At 35.1% G+C, this 13,452-nt stretch overlaps 1 protein-coding gene across 2 annotated transcripts in view; it reads right to left on the bottom strand.

Annotated features, from left to right (window-relative positions):
- Window positions 1-13,452, bottom strand: part of PPP3CA (protein phosphatase 3 catalytic subunit alpha) — an 82,255-nt gene that overhangs the window by 44,018 nt on the left and 24,785 nt on the right. For both annotated transcript variants that reach the window (XM_017511350.2, XM_017511351.2), the window contains exons 5-6: window positions 10,786-10,863; window positions 8,232-8,326 (exon numbers count right to left, since the gene is read on the bottom strand). In XM_017511350.2, coding sequence (XP_017366839.1) covers window positions 8,232-8,326; window positions 10,786-10,863 — 173 coding nt within the window. The remainder of the gene's footprint in view (window positions 1-8,231; window positions 8,327-10,785; window positions 10,864-13,452) is intronic.

The raw sequence follows: 13,452 nt of genomic DNA, 5'->3' as shown, positions 1-13,452 counted from the left end.
TCTAAGCGTCTCTTGCAGGTCTAGAATACCTAGATAATGAATAGCAAGTGACAGCCCATTAATTGAAGTTTTCAACATTCCTCAGATTGTTACTGTTTTTCCCTTGTTGAATGCTTTACAGAGAACGAAATTTCTAAAGAGGTAGGTTTTAGTTCAACTGAAGAATCAATTAACCATCCGGGCTATCAGGATGGATTCTTTGACTGACCCTTTTCAGATGGTAACAGAAGAGCACTTGGCAATGAATCTGTATGGAGGATTCAGCATTGAATCCTCCTTTGTTCCCTGGCAAGGTCTTTCATAACTTTGACATATGAAATCCTGTAATTCTATAACCAAAGCTTGGTGAAAAGCAAGAATTACCTTACACACTGTGTCTTACTTTGCTGAGGTTTCAAAATAACTACTTAGCTAAATTTACAATTAGAGAGTAGTGATTTTTAAGAAGTCAAGAAGGTCATTTGTTGGCCAAGATACATAAATTATGGGAAGATTAGTTCAATTAAAACATATAGTACAAGGAATCTTTCAATATCCAATTTTTTTTTTTTTTTTTTTTGAGATGAAGTCTTGCTCTGTCATCACCCAGGCTAGAGTGCAGTGGCACAATCTTGGCTTACTGCAACCTCCACCTCCTGGGTTCAAGGGATTCTCCTGCCTTAGCCTCCCAAGTAGCTGGGATTACAGACACCCGCCACCATGCCCAGATAATTTTTGTATTTTTAGTAGAGATGAGGTTTCGCTATCTTGGCCAGGCCGGTCTCAAACTCCTGACCTCGTGATCCACCTGCATCGGCCTCCCAAAGTTCTGGGATTACAGGCTTGAACCAGCCTGCCCAGCCTTTATCTTAAATCTTAATGGGATAGTTTATATTTTATCCTCCCTTCCATTTATTAAAAGTTTAAATGTGAGCAGGTGACTACTGAATTAAAACTAATCTATTTAGAAAGTGGCCTCTAGCAATGACACTTTCACAGTGGAGCTGAATAAAAAAAAAGCAAAAGTGCTTTAGGGAATAGATTTTAAAAGGAGAAATAAATTATTCATTTTAGAAAAATGTAGAAGGTATTCTAACGTCATTCTTTTAATAATGCATATATTTGGATGTATAACATTCATGTAATTTTAAAGTGATAACAAATGACTCTTCATTTCAAAAGCTTTCTTTTCTTATTGAAGAATGGTTAGAGTCACCTAAACATAATGGAACCATGAGGTGAAGAGTGGCTTAGTGCAAACATTATTCGCAAACATTTCACAAAACAAAGCTAAGGCAGAAGAGGATAGACAGAGGTTAATGTGTGGGCTCTGCAGTCAGTTTGCTGAGTTTCAATCTCAGTGCTTTCTGGTACCAGCTTGTGTACCAGAAAAATATGCAGTTCCTCTGTGCCCTAGATTTTCATCAATAAAATCAAGATGATACAGTAATTCACAGGGCTGTTGAAAGACTAAATGCATTTATACACATAAACTCTTTGAGCAGTGTCTGGGACATAATATGTGCTCAAAAAATGTTAGTTATTATTATATGCTATTCATAGGGACAAAGTAAATAACATAGGTGTAGTATGCTATCACAACTCAAGAGACATTTTTACATTTGCTAAATATATTACCAACCTAAGACTTTAAAAAATATATATCTAACTATATCACTCAAGGTGACAATGATAATGAAAATGGTAAATAAAATGAGTATCACAATTGGATTAATTACACATGTTGAATCTTGGATATAAAATGTAATGAGAGAAGACATTCTGTTGAAACCTCTCTGCAGTGAATTTTAACCATTCATCTCAGAGGGGTGATTTTCTGAAAACCAATCAAAACTTCCTACCCTTGTGTTCTCTTCAGCCTGAAATGTTCATGTAAATTTCTTTTCTACCACCTTGTATCGATAATGCAAGAATACTAAAAGGTTTTGTTTATAGTTTCTGCTTTATTCCTTCATGTAAATTCTTGTATTTCATACCATTTCTCAGTGAACTCTCATAGGCTTAATAATCATTATGAAAAAATTATCTTTCTAGTGTGTCTAATTCTATCATACACATATGGCTTTAAGAAACTTTATCAAATAAATGAAGGAATAAATTAGGGGTTGGAGGATGTCTTACTTATTGTTTTGCTTTAGTCAACACACAAAAATAAAATAACTTTGGCCTACAATTATTAGAAAGTACCAAATACACTGCCCTGACTGTATGTTTACATTTTCTATATAGCAATAAGTGATCTGGGGCAAACACGTGCTCAGGACCCATTAAGAGTATCTTCAGGTTTCAAATGATGGCAAGAAAAAAGTACATGCTGGGAAAACTGTTGTTATGGAGCAAAGTCTCTGGATTAATTTTATCCAATTTGTAAAGCAACTAGTGATCATATTTAACCTGTGGTTGTAAAGATACCAGCAAAACGCTTTAAAAGTCAATGTGAAAAGTCATGTCCATGCTTAAGACAAGCCTCAGGCTCGCAGAAACAGATCCATGAGAGCAGTATGAGGGAAACAGCCTCCATGATTCAATTATCTCCACCTGGCCCTGCCCTTAACACGTAGGGATTATTACAATTCAAGGTGAGATTTGGGTGGGGACACAGCCAAACCATATCAGATGCTTTCCATGTGCATCTTATAAAACCAATTTTCTATCTCTCTCTTCCTTAACTACTTCAATATTGAATTGGTTTACTTCTTGGTTATCATTTAAATGTTTGGTCTTGATTACTAAACTAGTTTGGTTGCCATTAGATTTTTTTCTAAAATCCAAAATAATTTTCATTTAACAAATTTCCTTAATTTTACTGGCAGTAGTGTTTACTGGAACTGAGTTACATACCTCTTGTACATATGTTTGTATTTCTCTACATATGTATCATTTATTTAGCCACTCATCCAATCATCTATCCATCCAGCAACCCATCTGAACTACAGAGAACTTGTACCACATGGAAACCTACTGTCATTTACTTTAGACTCTTTTGAACCACAGGTGTACCTCTACAGTGAAAACAAATTTAAGTGTTTACATCAAGGTATAAAATACATTTTTCCTGAGGTTCATTACAATTTTTGGTCAAACTGAGTTGTTTAAGCCATTGTTCACATCTGCCACTCTATTTCTCAATCCAGAGAGATTTTACTCTCACTGATTGCTTAAATGTCACTTCCCCAATTAATCCCCATAGAATAATTACCACTCTCATATCACAGGAGTCTTTTCTTTGCAGCTTTTTCCAAATACATATACGTAACTATTGGTGGAATTATTTATTTAATGTCTATCACACTACCAGATTATTGAGCACACTAGAGCAAAGACTATGTCTGTGTTGTTTCATTTATATCCCCAACACCTAGCATGGTGCATGGTATATAGCAATAAAAATTTATTGTGCTGGTGAGTGAGTAGCATTAAAATCACTTTTATGGGGGCAAATAATTTTCTAAAATATTGAAGCTATGTGTCATTACTGTAATTTTCATCTGATTAGTGTATTTGAGTAATTAAGAAATAGTTTTTCCTTTGGGTCTACAGATTCACAGAAGAAAATTCAACAATTCAAATATGCAAAATGCTCTGCAAATGTTTAATTCCAATTTAGAAAGGGCATCAGCACTGGTTATAGGGCTAATTTAAAGTGATATAAGGATCTGTGGGTCAATATCAATAGGGTACTTTTGGTCACTGTCTTGCTGTTAATTCTCCAAAAAAAATGCTTAAATCAATGCATGTATTGACTGCCTACCACAGTCAAGGCATGAAACCTGGCTTTACAATATGCATCAAAAAGCCTCATGTTTCAAACTAATTATAATCTCATTGGGAAGTAACAAGAACGCATGGAAAAGCTAACAAGAAAAAAGTAAACAATAAATACAGGAGAAAATGATTTGCATGGCAGACGTTCAGACAAGGACCACCAACAGAAGTCTTTATGGAAACACAGACTAGACTGGGTCTAGTCCATTTAGACAGGCAGAAGGATGAGACAAATATTTTGGAAAGAAATAAGTATGTAGGCAAAAAAGTGAAAAAAAAAAAGAGAGAAAATGTCAAAAGTTGCTTAGGGCAATAAGGTTTACCTCAAGTGAAGCAGAAAGGTGATAATGGTACATTGAGGCATACAGTGAAATTATAAATAAGAAACTGAGGAATAAGGGTATTTTCCTGCCAGCTTCTGTTAGCTTCCTACACTAACATGTAGCAAAATAATAACAACATAAAATATCCAGTGATAATAACATCTTAATATTGCACAGCATTTTGTTTCAAAGCGATTTCATGTAATATTCACAAACATTTTTTCTCATCTCATAGTGATGCCACTGCATGTCCAATAAATTTAAATGAATTAGTTGCTTAATGGCAGAGCTGTGATTCAAACCTATATCTTTTGCTATGGCATCTTGCAGAGCTGTCAGAGTGAAGATACGGAAGCAGGGAGACAGGCAAGAAGACAGCGCAGACTGCAAAGGATGAGAACTGAATGAACTAATGTGGGCTATACCAAGAGATGGAACATTTAGTTCTCATAACTTTCTGAATGCTATGTTAGATATAGGGAACTCCAAGTGTCTTTTCAAAGAATCAGTATGTCAGTGTGCTCAGCTCTCTTATTCTTTAATTCTCCATTTTAAAGTTTAACTTCCTTATGGTTTCAGTAAACAACCTTATCCACCAGTTCTAATCGGCAGTTCCCATCTGGTCCCCCAGTCCCCTGCTCCATCCTGACTCATCCTGGTTACCTGCCCTGGTCACCTGCTTTGACCTGAGTCACCTCTGGTTACCTGCTCTGACCTGTCCTATAACTGTCCTTCCCACCAAACTACCCACTCTGGCTGGTACCCCTGCTCTTTTTAAAATAGCCAATCAGAATTAGCCTAGATCGTGCAGTCTAACCCTAGCTAACAGGGGAATGACACAGCAGTAGGGGCTACCTGCATCAGGAATAAGAACCCCTGTCCCTCCTTGTCCAGGTGTACACTTGTCATTGCTCCATCTGTGAGATGCATCCATCTATAGAAGTAAATTGCTTTGCTGAGGAAATCTATATTTGAATGCTACTTCTTTTGCAGCACTGAAAATTTACATATAACACTATTTATTAATTGCAGGTAAGTATGAACTACTAATCAGAATTATTGGACATTTACATATGAATCTAATCACAACTATTATTGGTTTTAGGATGGCAAGAATAAATCTATTTTCCTTATTCTTTCATTTTGCCAGAGAGTATTACTTCTGTCTTAAGCTGCAGGAGCTTCAAGAATCAAATCATACTGTAACTATTAGGTTATAATTCCACAGTATTTTAGTATCATCTGTTTTTAACAATCAAATGGTTAACTCAGATTTTTGACAGCTATTTTCCATTGACTGGGTTTTGAAGGTTCTTGCAACCCAATTTTATTACATTGCTTTTAAAAATTCTAGTTAACATCAATTTTATTCAAATACAGTAATCCTTACTTTAGCAGTGAATAATTGACTCCCACCCCCACATACTGTATACACTGTTAGCATAATAGCTTTAAAATGCTTCAGAAATTTTATATAAAATTCTTTTGAAATTTTGCTTAAACTGAAGAATACATCCTTCTCTTCCCTATCATTTTATCTTTTTCTCTCAGGAGAATATTTTCTGTTATGAAAAGGCTCCCAAAATGAAACACTTCTACCCCTTTTCGTCTATCCTAAAGATGGTGATCTACCCCAAAGGCAAGAGAACACAGTGAAAGAACTACAAAATCTCAAAGTCACTGATGTACTGGTATTTTTTTTTTTTTTTTTTAAAGTTCCAACCTTGTTAAACCATACAAAGAGAAGCAATACACACCTTATTTGAGAAATAGGTACTGGTCTCAAGCAAAACTGCATTACCTAGCATTATGATGAATCGAAAGGTTCTAAGTCTGTTTTTGTGGGGTAAAATCCCAATTTTATTCCTTTTTTACTGTTTTGGTTTTCTTTTTTAGAGATTGCTGGTAAACTTGTAAGTACAGTACATGCTATTTAGTAATCAGTGTCTGGCAAGAAAATGATTTTTAGGGACATTTCCTTCCCTCAGTTTAATACTAAAAAATCTTAATGCCATAGAACAATATAAACCTGTGTTTCAAAAAAATATATAAAAGTATATGTTATGTACTTTGGTAAATTACAGGATCATGGTGGGACTGGGATATGCAATATGACTTACTAAATTCTTGCATTCCTGCAGGTATCTCAGGGCCTTCCCTGTGCAAGACTGAGAATCCTCATCCAGTCAAAGAGATTAGCTTTTATGGGTTGTATACAATAAGTGTTTACTGTTTTAAAAATATTCATTGGCCTTGATACTATTTATTTCTCTTTCTAATAAAACATTCACTATTCTTTAGCATCCAGATCAGATTTTAACTTAAGGCTTTCTCTGACCATTCTAGAAAATTATCCCTTACCAAATATATTTAGTGTTTGACTCTCTTTGTTTATACTATTGGGTCTTATATTATTAATTAAATCACCCAAATGTCTTCCTTTGTCAACTCTACAGGAATTTTAAAAATCAAATCATACTGTAACTATCAGCTTATTATTCTAGAGTCCTTTATGATCATTTGTTTCTAACAATCAAAGATTAACTCATAGATTCTTCACAGCTATTTTTCCATTGATTGTGTTTTGAAGGTGTTTGCAACAAAATTTTATTGCAGGGGTTTTCAAAATTCTAGGTTACATCAATTTTATTCAAATAAAATAATCTTCACTTTAGCAGTGAAACACTGACTCCCACTCCCACATGCTTAAAAACATGTAGCAAGCAGAGAACATGTTTTATTTTATTTTGCATTCTTCTTGGCATAGCCTAGAAGGCAGCACTTCTTTTCTAGGAACTGCATCTTTTCTCCCCCATGGTTATAACAAAAACTGCACTATGCCTTACTGAAAACCATGCTCCTTCACTACAGAGGAGAACCCACCACAGTCAAAATGGCAATGTAAAGGACTATATGGCTACAACAAACACCATCCAGCAGATGCCATTCTCTGGGCTAGGGGAAGGTGGAATACATGATGGGAAACAAAGGACAAAGCACAATTCAACAGGTGCTTGGGAATAAAGGTGGCCAAGGCCAATATTAGGCATCCTGGACAACAGCCCTGGGCCAGGAAGACACCATCACACCTCATTTATGCAGGGACATGACTCCTAATTCCAGGAGTTTTTAGACTGGCTCAGAAACTAGGCTGCCTTTTACCACCCCTTCTGGGCCATATTTGACCTTATATATGTTATTTGGCTGCTTCTTTCCTTCTGTCTCCACTTCTCTTAATCTCAGAAAGCCACACTCGGACATGCTGCCTATATAATATCCAGACTAATGCTACCTAGAGTTAAAGGCTTTTTCACATTTTACCACCCATTCTTACACATGTAACACTTTATAATATTTCCAAATAAAGAGATTACATTTATGAAAGAAAAATATAATGCACCCCTTGCTCTTCTTCTTTTCCCTGTAGTAAGTAATAACGCCCTCTTGTTTTCGTGTTTCTTTCTGGTATGGAGTTTCAGAAAGGCGGCACAGGACATAGAACCAGACGTGGATTTGAACCTAGTTCATTACTTCCTAATTAAGTGACCTTGGACAAGGCAATTAACCACAGGGACTCACTCTGCATATTAAAAAAGGGGGAGGTAGAGTGGCTAATAATATTTACCTTGAAGTTTACCTTTTTTTTTTGTTTTTCTTAAAGAAATGAACATGTACTTGCCTAGCGTAGGAACCAACTCATGATAGATGCTTAATAAATGCAATTCAAATTTGAATTTCAAGCTACTGAGTTTATTTTTTGTTTCTTTTTCTTGATCCTTTCCATGCACCATCACACTTATTCTATTTAAATCCAAATCTTTTTAAGAAGCATGATTTTGGATTACTTCCAATTATTATTTCTTTTAAAGTCTATATCTACCAGAGCAGCAGCTGCCAACCCTGTTAAGAATTAAAATGTCCTAGAAAACATTTAAAAAATTAACAGTGCATAAGCCCAATCTCTGACCAAATTTGAATCTGTATCTTTGAGGATAATCACAAAGTGTGCATCAAACAATAACTAAAAAATAAAAATAAAAAAGGCTGGTTAAAAATACTTAAGACCAAATCAAAATAAAACTGCTTGAGAAGAATTATTGCATACATTACATAAGACTGAAAAGGGGATTTAAAAACACTTACCTTTATTATTGTATACATCTAAGTAATTTGGTGCTGAAAAAATTGTAATTAGAGAAGGGAAGCCTGTTGTTTGGCTTTTCCTGTACATGCGGTACCTAAAAAGAACAAATACAGTTAAAACAAAGGTAGTATGGAAAAAAGATAATATCAAATCATAGATTTAGAAATAGAAAAATAAGTCAAGTTCCATGATTCAAAGAGCCTCCAATTATGTAACATTAAATAAAAATTTCTCTCTAAAGTCTGTTATACACAGATGTTAATACATTTCAGGGACGTGGGCATGAAAACATACATTCATATGTAAAATTTCCAAACAGGTATTTTCTAAGTTAGCAAACCTCAAGAGAATGTGGAATTCAGTGGAAAATCATAATTCATTTCCATGTGTTCAACAGAGAGAACAAAGGCTGATTAGTGCACACAGATACTTTGTACCCACCAAAATTTTCAGACGGTTGCCAACTTTTTTGCCATAAAAAGATCAAATAAACTGCGTAAGATATAAAGACTTATCACTAATAACCAGGCCAATTATCTGATAAATCCACAACATTCTGTAAAGATTATATATAAGCATTCTGCCTAGACTAAGTTATTTTCTTCTAAAAGAATATCCTCTTAAATCCATGAATTTTTATAAATTGAAACTGTTTCTATTTTAGAATTTTATTTATTACCAATTTCTGCTGGTGTCTACAGGTCAAAGATTATTGTCTCAGCAGGGTAATATTTAATACATCAGCAATGAAACAGAATATTCACAAGAACTTTTGAAATAAACCAACAATCCAGTTATTAAGACAGAAACAGTTTATAGTGTTAACACTTTAGTTCTCAATTAAAAATACAGGTGACCCTGGCTCATTTACATAAGGATAAAAATGTATCTAATGACTTCTGTGTACCTGATTTTAGGAATATCAGTTTAGAAATACCCCTCCAAAATAACATTTTACCATTTCTTCATTGATCTGTGTCATTTATTTCTGGTAGACTAAACCATGCCTAATATGGTTGAGTTCTAAAAGTAACTCAAAAAGTACCTTTAGAAAGATAAATAGCCACCTACAATTTATAATTTTAAAAACACTTTTGAGTCCTCTCTTTTTGGAACTTGGTCATACTTTATTCCCCAGAAAAAAATGTCCCTTAAAAATCTTTTAAAAATGTTCTAGAAGTATGTGTTCTGATTGTGGGACTGAGCTTTGCTATGGAAAAAAAAATCCATGTGAAAGACAGTTACATTCTTAATCCTAGTACCTTGACTTTATAGACTAAGGGTGACTACGCCTACTTGACAACAAATGAAAACAAAGAAACTGGATGATATAATCTCAATTTTTCCAATGAATCAATCAACTCCTCATTTAAAAAAAAAATACTTGATATTAACTGATGCACTTAACACACCTGCAAGTAAGCCAGTGTTTACGGGTATGTGGTGCAATTAGGATAAATCTGCCAAAAAATGGGCAGTAAGCCAACTGGAACACTCAGCCAAAATAGCATGGTGACACCACTGTCTTGATGAGTGAGAAAAATTATCTGAAGACCTGATTGGTTGGGTATAATAAACAGGTTGCTACAACACAGTGAGGACATAATATTGGATCCATTCACACCTGTTGACTGATTGCTTGAAAACAGCTAATTGTGAAAAGAACTTGGTATCTGCCTTGATTCAGGGGCATCACAGACATGGGCCTCCTTCAAAATGCAGGTATCTATATTCCTAATTTCAGCATACAGGCTATAAAAAGAAGAGCTCCTACTTCTCAGAAAACCTAGACTATCAAGGAATGAGTTTAATTATTCAAAGGCAAACAATACCTTTCAGCAGAGCCTACTGGAAAATGGTATTAGATCTCAAATCTTAAAATTAATTATTCCAGTTTCTCCCAAATGTAGATTTAATACACTATTAAAGGGAAACTCTGATATTTCAGAATTTTCTAAACCTTCAAAATTGTTCTACATCTTAAAAACTTACCTGATGAGACAAAATCAACTTTATGTAATCATTTGCTAGTTAGAACATAAACTTTTCCCTTTTTTTAAGATGTCCCTATTTGTTTCTCTTTAAAATCAGGGATTTTACAGGGATCAGGAATGGTATTTGGGATCAGGAATGATATTCTTTAAAACAAGAGTAAAATGTGCAATATCTATTAAATATTTATGTATAATTCTCATTTACATTGTCAACTAAGACTGAAAAGCAGCTGGTAATTTACTCTCTTATATGACAGTGTAAATGCAACAATTGAGGAGTAAGAGGAGGTGCCCTTACAGTGCATAAGAAATCAAGCTGAAAATGGACTTGTTCAAGCTAAAGATGGAAGAACTGTAAGGGAGACTTTACAATACATCTGCAGCCATTCATTCCCTAGGACTCTTGTCATATTGGTGTCATCCATCGGAAGATAATTTTAAGCTCTAATTCCTTTTGGGATTGAGCCTGGTAAAAGGGAACCTGCAGAGCCTAAGCGAAGTGAAGAAATTCTGGAAAATGGACAATGCATGGTTTTTATAAATGCTCAAAGCTGCTCACCCTGCATCTTGGGCTTCATGGGCTCGAAGTATAGATAACAAGTTATTGTGCTGTAAGAATTCACATACAGCCGGGTAACTGCCAGAGACAAAAAGAAAAGAGAAGCACCTGTAATGAAATCATCAGGAGTAGCACATTTATCTCTAACATCCAGATCTATGTGACTGGATCAAAGATAATCAAACATACATCATTCATGAAACAAGCCTCTTGACTCTAAGGCCAAGTTTATCCTTGTGGCAGAAAAAGCATCTATAGCTGTACTTTTTACATAATCAGAAAGGGGTTGAGGTGTGTGAACACCAGGGGGGGAAATATAAGCTATTACATAATAATATTAGGAAAGTGTCCACTCAGAAATATCGATTTTTACAAGTCTACATTTAAAGACAAAGTGAACAACATAACAGGATAACGAATTTAAAATATAAGTCTCAATTTTCTCAAATAATGCACCATTTATGCCTATGTGCACATGCATGTGTATACAACAGAGATAACTGAGTTTGGAGGCAGAAGGGAATACATATGCTCTTTTCTGCCTCCTATTTTTGTTTCTATATCATATTGAACTATATTTTAGACCTTGAATTAAATCTCCCAGATTTAAGACTCCTCCCATATGGTGGGAAATTACATTATATCTAACATAATGGGTACATTAAGATGATTATATCATTCAAAAGCTAAACAAAATTATGAATATTCACAAGGCTTTAAAATTTGTCCTTTAAATATGACCAGCAGAACTTTAAGACTTAATCTTAACTAAATAAAACATCCAAGATACAACTGTGTTTGCCTTTTAAGAGTCTCAAACTCAAATAACTTCATCATTAATAAAATTTAAATCACAAATTAAACTTGAAAAACCTTTTATAGTCATTATGTCTCTGATCTAAGAATTTTTAATGAAACAAATGTATATTATAAAAATAAATTTTTGACAATCCAAAGCAAGGTACAGAAAACCACTCAAATTGCAAATATTCACTAGAAGTTAAATTATATGCCATTGAAAACTTTCATCAATTATAAAAATAGCACTGCAGGTAAATATTCTAGTAGTATATGTTACTGAAATAATTTATTAGAAAAGATAGTTTCTGTGTTACAAATCCCCTGACCAACAGGGAAAAAATACCATTAAGATAACATATAGTTGGCCAGGTGTGGTGGCTCATGCCTATAACCCAGTACTTTGGGAGGTTGAGGCGGGCAGATCACCTGAGGTGACAAGTTCAGGATCAGCCTGGCCAATGTGGTGAAATCACGTCTCTACCAAAAATACAAAAAATTAGTCAGGCGTGGTGGCGGGAGCCTATAATCCCAGCTACTTGGGAGGCTGAAGCAGGAAAATTGAACCTGGGAGGTGGAGGTTGTAGTGAGTCAAGATAGTGTCACTGCACTCCAGCCTGGTGACAAGAGCGCAATTCTGTCTCAAAAAACAAACAAACCCCCCGATAACATACAGTTATAGAGATATTGACTATAACAAAGATTCTCTAGCAAAAAGGGATCTGAAGCTGGAAACAGTCTCTGTTCATGTGTCCTTGTGTGCGTTTTGAAGAGAAAGAGAGAAAAAGAGGAGATAACCATGCGGCCTCCACTTCCTAGTTGTCCGCAGTCAATTCAGTAAACAAAACACCTAACTGATGAACACGAGTGTATCTTAGAAATTGGAGAGGATGGCCCAGTCTCTGCATGGAAACATGCCAATCTGGTACCCAGGATCAGGTGTTGACCAACATGTGTCTTCAAAGGTTTCTGTTTTCTGCTTAAAGAAAAAGTGAACACATGACCTTTTCAGGTAAGTGTGTGTCAGAGAAAAAAAAAAAAAAAAAAAAAAAAACCACTTTACTTTCAGAGATACTGCTTGGTCTTTCAAAAATAGCAGATTTGTTTGGTATATATTAGCAAAAGAAGACCCAGCCAAGGGATGGCACAGAATAGGTTCTCAATAAATATTCCTTCCTTATCCTTTTTCTTTCTTTGAGGCCTTTACTTAAATTTCTTGTGCCTTTGCAATGCCTCTGTACAGAAGTATACTGTCTCGTTACCACTGTCAGACAGAGGTTGGCTGTGTGCATCTGTCACTTTTTTGCCCTTGGCAAATGACTTGGTTGCTGCTTCTTATTTGACCCTTTGGAACAACTTACACTAGTCTTAAGAAAGAACAATTTTAAAATATTTCTTCACACTAAGTTTGATACTCTTATGTTTTTAAGCTAAGTTTTTCCCATGAAAATCTATACCTGAATTTTTTTTTTTTTTTTTTTTTTTTTTTTTTTTTTTTTTTTTTGAGATGGCGTTTCGCTGGGCTGGATGAAATGGCATGATCTTGGCACATGGCGACCTCCGCCTACCAGGTTCAAGTGATTCTCCTGCCTCAGCCTCCTGGCTAGCTGGGATTACAGGCATGAGCCACCACGCCTGGCTAATTTTGTATTTTTAGTAGAGATGGGTTTCTTCCTGTTGGCCAGGCTGGTCTCAAGCTCGTGGCCTCAGGTGATCTGCCCACCTGGGCTTCCTAATGTGCTGGGATTACAGGAGTGAGCCACTATGCTGGGCCTATACCTGATTTTTAATAGAAATCTGAAAACGATAAAATTATTCAACTAGCAATTTTCTAGGTTAACAGAATTCAGTGAGGAATATTTGCATGGA

The sequence above is a fragment of the Cebus imitator genome, unplaced genomic scaffold (assembly GCF_001604975.1).
Source record: "Cebus imitator isolate Cc_AM_T3 unplaced genomic scaffold, Cebus_imitator-1.0 Scaffold447, whole genome shotgun sequence".
In the NCBI taxonomy this organism is placed as follows: Eukaryota; Metazoa; Chordata; class Mammalia; order Primates; family Cebidae; genus Cebus; species Cebus imitator.
Note: the sequence above shows the minus strand (reverse complement) of the source record. Positions and strands in the feature narration are given on the sequence as shown.